This window comes from Malaya genurostris, chromosome 3 (genome assembly GCF_030247185.1).
Source record: "Malaya genurostris strain Urasoe2022 chromosome 3, Malgen_1.1, whole genome shotgun sequence".
Taxonomy (NCBI): Eukaryota; Metazoa; Arthropoda; class Insecta; order Diptera; family Culicidae; genus Malaya; species Malaya genurostris.
In genome coordinates, this window is record NC_080572.1 from 88450365 (window position 1) to 88459973 (window position 9609).

Genomic DNA, 9609 nt, shown 5'->3' on the forward strand with positions numbered 1-9609 from the left:
AAATGCAAAAATTCAATCAGTTTGGATTCTATCGCCACTGCGAGCAGATGTGTTTTGTGTCGTCTGCACAGCTAGTTTCGCTTTCGACAAGAGCGATTACGTCACAGCTGCCAGTCATTAGCATTGGGAAAAAAAACAACGGTGGAGAGCATTGCACAAAATCAGCCGTTCTAATGGCTCTAAAAGTTTTCTAAAGAACTATTAGGATTTGTTGTTCGCAAATCGTAGGGAAATATCCTCAGTTTACTGCAAATCAAGAACAGTTTGCTTAGATTTGTGCACTTTTCGCTGTGTGAAATTCACAGTAAACGAGATCAAGTGAAGCCTTCTTTGTTTTTGCGAAAAATGTTCCAGAGTTTAATGTCGTAGAGAATTACGCAATTTGACCTTTCTGAATGCTAGAAACGAGTCCCTTCAGCATATTGATAGTTTCTTTCAATAAATTATGCAAATCCGAAATGAAATAATCAACATTAAAATTCTGAATGCGGATATTTTTATAGCCGTTAGGACCGCCCATTAGTGAAAAAGCTACAAACGAAATCAGGTAGAAACAAGCCTCTCAATAAAAAGTGAAGCCTTCTTTGTTTTTGCGGAAAATGTGCAAAGGGGAATGCTTGCATAATTCATACAATTGATCAACTAATTGATATTCGGAAGTGTTAAGGAACATGTCAGTTGTTTTCGTATTCACGACATCCAGTTATGTCTCTGACATTACCCACCCGCCTTTTTTTTTATTCGTTCAGAAACACATTTGTCGCCTTGGAAATAAGTTTTTTTAACATTCAGTAAAAAAAACATCGATTTAATAATAATTAAAGAATCAAAAACGATTTTTATAGTAGGGAAAAATGTTTCCCTTGAGCGTTAAGGGGTTAAGAATCTCCATTGCGCACGACTTTGCACTCATGAATTATCATTGTATTAAAGCTGGAACGCAAGAGCCCATAAGAGATTACTGGGCTGCTCGAAGCGCCTCTACTGCAAAATTGCTACTTGGTGATTGCTTTTTAAAACAACCGTTAAATTTTTTTACACAAATTGAAATCTCTACTTGGATGTCTGTTCTCTGTGTTTAAGTGAATACATACTTTTTTAAAAAAGCTGTGTAAAGCATACAAGTGAAGATTCGATAAAATTCACTGTTGTGTAGGATTTCTCATGCATTTAATCATCATTGTAATCATCATTGCAACATCGAACACAAGAGCTCAAATTGCAAATTTCTGGGTTGCTTGAAGCGTCCCTGTAGGCGAATTGCTGATCACCGACGCTTTGCCAAACTACCGTTAAATTTCTTACACACATTGAAATCATTCCTTTGATTCTGTTCTTTGTGATTTCACCGCACGGGACGCGGTCGAATTGTCAATTTCTAACTGTTGGCCTGGATTTTCTCTCACATAATCGCTTGAGAGCATTCCCCATAGGTATTGATATAGGTTTATTTTATTTACTTTTAGGCGAAATTTTGAATTTTCATGTGTGTAGACCAAACGGTTCGTTCAAATTAAGTTCCAAACGAAAAATAATGAACATCCCTTCGAAACATAACTCCGTCAGTGACTCAAAGAAACTGTCAGGATATTGTATTCACAGATGGGGGAGGTTTTCCTTCTGACAGCACGGTCGACCGGAGAGTGCACTAGGATCCACTCGGCAGTGAAATAAAAAAACGACACGATAATCATTACCTTGGGCATGGCACAAGTTGTGAAAAAGTCGAAATTTCCTAAAGTTATCCTCCTACACATTAATTCCTTAGCGAATTTCAATCTGTAAACATCAACTTCTGTGAGATTAAATCGAAATTCAGCAGAATCGTGTCATGTGAGAACAAAAAGTAAAATCCTATTTCGGAAAAGTGAAAAATTCCTCGCGAGTTAGCTAGAATTGTATATCATATGTTATATTTCGTAGAGAATAAAGTTCGGAATATAATTTAACATTAATTCATGAGTCTAAACCTATGTTAAGCCGTCCAATTGCGGAAAGGTAGAAGAAATAAATATAAGTGGCGAACATCGAAAATATTCTTCTTGTACTAGACAAATTTCCGTCTTCCTTATTTTGTCCTGCTGTACAAATCAAATCGAGTCGTAAAGGTCCTTGACTTAGTTGTGCATCGTGCTAATTTTCTATTCGGAAGAAAGAAATGCAATTATTTACGAAGGACTACTGCCAACAATAGCAAAAGCAGACAGTTTCAATGTAAGCAAATGAGTGAAATGATCTGTCGCATTTAAAGAAGTGAGCGGCATTGCTGCGGGCGGTTGACAAAAGAGGTGTGTTTGTTGTGGGGGAAAAAATCGATTTTTCCTTTCTGTTGTTACTGTCACCTTGGGGATCAGATTTAGGTGATGTTAGCTCTGAGTGTTTACCAGCAACTGTTTCATCGAGCGAGCGGATAAGTTGGTCCGATTGGAAGTGGGACCCATTTTAGCTTCACTTCTACTCGTATTTAAATGCAGTTACGATTTGCCCCATGTGCAAGAAAATCCATCAACACTAGCCATGATGTGGGATGATTGTTTTGTATAAATGGCGCAAACTTCCACTCAAACATGTATGCAAATTGAAAAGTAAAGGCCTGTCGCCTGGTTTGTACGGTTAACGCGAGAAGGTATTTATGTGTGAGTGTTGCATAGTGAAAGGCGTAGACAAAGGACAATGAGTGTAAAGTAAATAAGCATTGAAAGTCTAGTGGAAAAGCTTCTTATTTGCAATCAGCTTCCTTTCGTATCCAGTGGTTACGATGTTATAATTTCAACTGATACAAAGGTTGTCTTCATGACAAGAGACAGATTTTCAAAACTTTCAAGTGCTTCCCTTGCTATTCACTGTATGGCCTCAGGCCGTTGGCCCCAGTACACTTTAGGAAAAATGGAAAGTTGTTGTAAAAGCATGCTAAGAGAAGCATTGAGACACTGAAGAAAACAAGTGTTGCTTTATACCGAAGGGAGTTCTACTGTGTGCCCAGCGAGAAAGTAAAAAAAAAGATGCACTACCGCCAGGAAGAAGGAAGGCACTTGCTCCGGAACGCCAGTTCCAGCGCTTCCGTGGATGCCAAGTATGGTCATACGATTGCTTGGCCATTTTTAATACAGGTAACTTCTGGCCGCAACAAAAAATATTGCCAAATGGACAGAAAAATACATTAATTCTCTCATTTCGTTGCAGAATGCCATGGAAAATCCTCTTTGTACTGCCACTACTCCGATTAGCTCGACGCCTTCTGTACTACTTTGGACAACGATAGCAGTGTTTGGGATCGTGTATACTTTACTAGGTAAAATATGTTGCATGAATTTGTAGTTTTGCGAACAAAAATATTCACCAAAGAAGGGAAATCGAATGTTTTATTTGATGTTTCAACACAACTGCGCAGTATGGTGAAATAAGAAGTTTGATTAAGATAATGTTCGTAATAGTAACTTTTTAATAATAACAAATGTTATCGGGCCTTTTGGTTGACTGTTTCCATCGGTCTCGGTCGTGATGTAAATGTCACTCTTCAAACCACAGGAATTGCCTGACATACGAGATATTTCGAAGAGGTCTAGAAATCGACCCCCTATTGTTTGATATAAGTTGTTATTTGAAATATTTACACTAAAAAACTACAAGGATCAGCCCCATGGGGTTGTTCGAGCCATTGATGTGGAACAAGGCAACCAACATTTCTAATGATCGACATTTTCAATTAATGGTCACACTTTTGAATCCGGAAATGCACGAGAGTCTGCTTAGATTGATCTTTATTAGGAACCAACACCGAACACGCGAACCCAGAATATAGACTCTAATTGTCGTGATTTGTATTTGTTTTATAGCCGACGAAATTACATCAATAGCCCAAATGTATGCAATTATATGTTTGTACACGCTTGCGATACGGATATCGATATTTAAGCTTCTCTTCGTCCAGCTTGTGTTCAAGTTTTGTATGGAAGCAATAATTTTTATAGCGTTTCTCTACTATTACTATCCTTCTGCGATTTCGGTTGAAGCGATAAACGACATAACATGGAATTTCATACGATCTTGCATGACACAAGATCAGAGCATACTAATTAAAGCTTCAAATAGTTTTATAGCACTTTTTGTCTTGCTGTCTAGCAACAACCTACCTCTAGCATGCTACGCGAAGGACTGAAACGTTAGCTATAATTTTGCTTTTATTTATCGATTGACCAATCAGAGTGATGTTTTCCCTTTGATATATCGCTTACTCCTTCAAAACCGTCGACTATGGTAGGGAAATCCGGTATGCTGGAGATTTTTTGCAGACAAAATAGGACACTGCTAGCTATTAATCAACATTTCAATGATATACAATTAAAAATACATGGCTATGAACAATCAAATCAATACGTAAAAATATTTCCAATCAAATGGTGACATAATATTAAAAATTGATACAAAATTGACTGAGCTGTAATTGTTCAAAACCTGACCACATTTCTGCGTGTATATTTCTTGAGTTTTTAATTTGCACACCTATATAGAAAACAAAAATGTGTTCCACATTAAAAGTTGTGTTTATTTGACTATCCGCAGAAATTAGTAAGTATTTTACATCAATATTAAAAGAGCAAGAAATTGAATTTTCAAAGGAATTCGTTGATGGGGGTCTGAGGCCCAAGTTAATTTTAGTAAACATAGTTTGGGAACCCCTGGTTTAGATAATTTTCTCCACACGATTTTTCTGTAAAATGTCAATGCTAAATCTTCACGGTGTGTAGCCATTAAACCATTTAAGAGCCCTTACTTCTCGTCTTGGTCGCAACTTAATTTTACCTTGAACTTTTTATTCTTGTATAGATTGACGTACGGGTGTTAGAGTGTTGTTTTTCGCTGATACCGCTACGAACTGATTATCTGGTTGTGTAGTTTTAGCGGCTCCGTAGGATGTTTCTCTTTGTTTTGCAGTGTTTACAAACGGTTTCACATAAGACGTGTTTCTTTTGTAGCTTTGTCCGTCTGGCGTTTCGAAGTCTAAGTTGTGTTTCACTACATTCAGAGTTTTTAAATGGGCAGAACAATTTCTAGGTTTTGTGCGTCTTTCCTCCACGAAACATTTCCTAGCAGCGTCGGGTAATTCATATACATCAGAACTGAACTTCTGGGCCAGGACTGAACGCTGCAACTGGATTCAAGAGCTATAATTTGTTAATTAGTTCAAAAAGACCATTGATGGTTGCTTTACAGTACTTTTATTAAAACTTGAAAGTAACAGCAATAGTTACATTTAACCAGTTCAACAGCTTGGAGACAAAATAGATCTTGTTGGCAGCTTACCATTCCAGTATCACCTTGGAGTAGTGACCGTTGACCAAATCATACCAAAATATGACCTTATCTCTTTGCTTGCAGATGAATGACCATACACGCTTTTCAGGTATTCTTCGATGCAAACTGGGATGTCATAGTCATAGGGGATGTGATGAATGGTCGCGATGTAATATTTTCGGCCGGAAGCTTGCTTTGAATCGAGTTTGAAATATGTTTCGTCATCGATTAAAGTTCAGTCCTAGTGTTTCATCAAAACAAGCGCCTTGCACACTTTTTGGACACGGAATTCTGTTTCGTGTGCCTGTTCGGAGGTTCGTATCCTTCTCTGGCAAGGATGTTCCGCGCCGTTTGAAAATAGATGTTGTATCTTCTGGGCACATCTCGGATCGAAAGATCGGGGTTGGCTTTAACGTACCTCCACACTCCATCGTGCACAGCTGACAATCCCTGGTTCCAGTTTTTTTGTTGGTCCTCTAATTATTTTCCACAATCAGAGTTTTTCTGTAGGTTTCGTCCACTCGACAAATTGTTATTGTCGGCATCTTCAGCACTTTTAAAGCTTGGAACCGGACCTCCGAAATTTCCATGTTTCTGTGCTCAATAGTTTTTGTTCTTTCGAGTTCCATTTGACGGTATTTCTGAATGCGATCGACTACTTTGATTTTACTTGCACCAGTTGTTTTCCAAGGAAGTGTGAACAAACCACTGTGACAGATTTTCGATTCCCAACACTAGAGGCGTGTTAAATTGCACTGAATTAAAAAAAACATTTCATTTTAGGATATCGATGTCTGCGGGCAATAGGATTCCTAACAGGACTCGCGGCCGGTGCCGGATGCATTGTACTGCTACAGACTAGAAATATCACAGAGTTCGGAAATCTGGCTGCGCCTGGTATGCTATATGATGCGTTTTCATAAAACAGATTATATTTGAGGGTTTTATCTTGTAGCACTTGCTGTCATAGCTGGTTTGGTTGGTGCCATCCTGGGTTCGACTCATCCAATCTCATCGACACTGATCGGAGCCTCAGCTGGTGCGTTGGTAGCCGGCGCGATAATTGCAGCCTGTATTGCCACACTACCTCATTATATCTTTGGAGTAAGTGTAACTTATGCGTTGCGAGGGATGCTGTCTGACTTCTTAATATTTGCAGGAAAATGAGCTATTCGTTTCAGTCGTGGGTGGAGCAATCATCTGTTCAATTATCTCACTTTTCTCACCAAAGCTGATGTCCATCATCGCTTCCAGTGTTTTGGGATCGGCTATGATCCTATCTTCCATTGACTTTTTCATGCATGGACTTAACACATTAGACTGGGTAGGTTATGATTTTTTTTCTGGTAGCAAGATGTACATGGATGCTGATATGAACTGATCATTTCAGATTTTTAACATCAAACCAGATCCGATACCTCCACCTTGCTGGGGCGGAGTTATACTCTGTTGTTGGCCTATTACGGCAGTGTTAGGAGTGCTGGTACAAAGCTTCGTCACTGCCTGGAAAATCGATCACCGAAGACAAATGATGCAGCGAAGAAGACGCCACTATAAGGGCCGTCAAGGATCGCGAACTCGAGAAACACGGGAAGAAGCTCGGCAGCGGAAGTATCGCTATCTGTACCAAGTTCGGACCGCCCGAGGGGACATCATTTCACAAGTAAGGTTATACTGTGCTAAGATTCAGCGTTCTTTTTAATGTACGAAACCATTGTTGCAGAACTTTGTATCCGCCCTGCAGAAGCACGTAACGCCCGACTCGGGTCCTCCATCGGAGGTGTCCACGAAGCTGGGATCCAACGATCGCAATACGGTCCGCAGCGATCGAACGCACATGACGAATCTGCCCGACTCCGACATTGACAAGCGGGATTTGAGCTACGAGAAACGTTCACATTCAGCCAAATAGCACTACTATCCCAACAAATATAATCATAGTTACGAGCAGAAGCATGAACGCACTTGTTACTAGTCCAGAAGCCAAGATTAGAGAGTAGGTGAAAGTGCGAAGCACGGTATAGGTTTGTACAGATCGGACAGGGAAACAGCTGTTTTTATACGAAAACAACCGAAAGGGGAGATTGATTATCCAGTAACGTTCTAGGGACGGAAATTTCAAATGCTGATGCAAAAGTATCAATACTGTGGATGAGCGGCATTTGAAAGTATAAAGTAATGATTTTAAACATGCATTGTATCAAAATACGAATACTAACTCAATAACTGAATCAAATTCAATACTATATAAAGATACTTAAGATTTAAACGCTACACTTATTTCGGATTATCTGAAGTAAAACTAATCATTAACCCTGGTTACATTTAAAGTTAAGGTCATTGCAGTTACCAGAGAAACAGCTACCAAAGCACAGAAAAAGGCATAGCGCAAATGTGACAAATGTGATTATTTTCTCGGAGTAAAACCATATACCAACTGCTAAAAGATGCATTTATGAAAAACGTAAAGTCATAGTTCAAAAGAGTTGTTTTTAATTAAGAAACAAAATAGAAGCAGGTATACATAAGTAAAACAAAAAACGTTATTTTGAAAATTGTAATTTGAAATAGATAACCAGTAAACGGACGGACATGTTTAAAGCGCAAAACTATTACGACATAACGCTCCGGCAGAGTGATTACCTTCGGGTTAAAGTGACACAGGTGCTAGTACTTCGAAACTCAAACATTCGTAGAAGCTTACTCAGGTTAGACCGAAGTGAGTAAATTCAAAAATTATATTTTTGATATGTTGAATCTTTACCCCATCTTTGAATAATTTGTTACTTTACTTGTTTATCATATTTTCGTCCTTCTCGTCTCATTATGTTGCTTTTACAAAATTTTTGTTGCCTAAACCAGAGTTACATTTTAATAAAATGTTTTGAATATTTGGCGGGGGTCTAATAAGTTAGAATGAATGAAAAAAGCTAAAAGTAAACAAATGATAAAGCGGAGCGTTGAATTGGGATCAGTTGCAAATACATTTTTTGTGTAACATCATTAAGATAGCTCTATGTTTCAAATGATTATTGTGATGTTTTGCTAAGTGGCGTATATCACCAAATTCCACCTATAGGTAAATTCTAAGGTACAGTAACTCTATTATTGGTATAACCATTCTGCCATGAGATATTACATGTAGTGATGAAATGCAATAGCTGGGTTATTAGTTTTGGAATGTTCAAAAATCCATGTTGTGTGCAATGGTGGGACTCCGAGTATTGATGAAAATAGGATTATATTCCAGACAAGAAAGCTATAATAATTAAATTCGATGTTCTAGGTTAATGAAAAGCTCAAAATATATAAGACGTATTTTGGAATTATTTGATTGTACGCCTTCATATAAATTCAGTATCACAAACATTTCGCTCACTTGCGGTATTATTTGAAAGAGTCGTCGATTTGGCACATTGTTACAAAGCTGATTTACCGGTAGCGACACCTGCCAATGAAAAATGGAACCAAGAAAAGGAGGATTCTTTCGGAAATTTTCATATCAGCAGTAGTGTTTTGCAACATTTTTATCGTTTATTCAATAGTACAAATAGATATCAGCAATAAAAGTACACTCGGAGCAGAAAAAAATCGACTTCAAAGAGATTATTACTATTACTAAATCTTCAGAGATGTGTGAAATTGGGTAAGGTTAGGTATTTTCGGATCAACATTTTTTTGAATAGAAACCAGTGTAATGTTGATTTCTCAAATACTAGAATGTATAGCGATCGAGTACTATTTATTTTGGATACTTTATTTGTTATTTCCAGGCATTTGAAAAATGGTATCAAACCAAGTTTAATGCTCTATTCTGAATAAATGGTAGATTTCGCACAATGAAATAAGATCAACATTAACACTTCAGAGTAAAAACATTTTCTTCAACTTCTACTATGATTTTTCAAATAAATTTGCCCGTTTTCATAAGAAATTGTTGAAAAGGTGAAGTAATTAGAAATTTTCCTACCGATTTGACAGCTCTTACTGAAAGAGTCATCTCTAAACAAGCAGCGCCTCTACATTTCTGTTTTGCGACAATATGCCTTTCAACTCAGTTGTTCTTATATCCATAAAGGCTTTCTTTCTCTCTTTCATACTATTATACATTTCATAGAATATCTATCATATCATACAATGTTAATCACATCACTTGATTTTACCTATTATCGCACGCACAGTGTACACATTAAGATTTAATTCCTAATAATTCAGTAATATTTTACAATAATTATGCAAAATTTTACGTAAATTTTCATTACAGAATTTTGTAAATATATTTATATATATATAAATATATATATTCAGAAAACG

At 37.4% G+C, this 9609-nt stretch overlaps 1 protein-coding gene across 1 annotated transcript; it reads left to right on the top strand.

Moving 5' to 3' along the window:
• Positions 1-1606: 1606 nt before the first annotated feature.
• Positions 1607-8624, top strand: LOC131435194 (transmembrane protein 198). The gene is made up of 7 exons (XM_058602831.1): positions 1607-3110; positions 3184-3292; positions 6079-6192; positions 6251-6399; positions 6455-6619; positions 6686-6958; positions 7019-8624. Exons 1-7 carry the CDS (start codon positions 3003-3005, stop codon positions 7205-7207), a joined length of 1107 nt encoding a protein of 368 aa, XP_058458814.1. The 5' UTR covers positions 1607-3002; the 3' UTR covers positions 7208-8624.
• Positions 8625-9609: the final 985 nt, after the last annotated feature.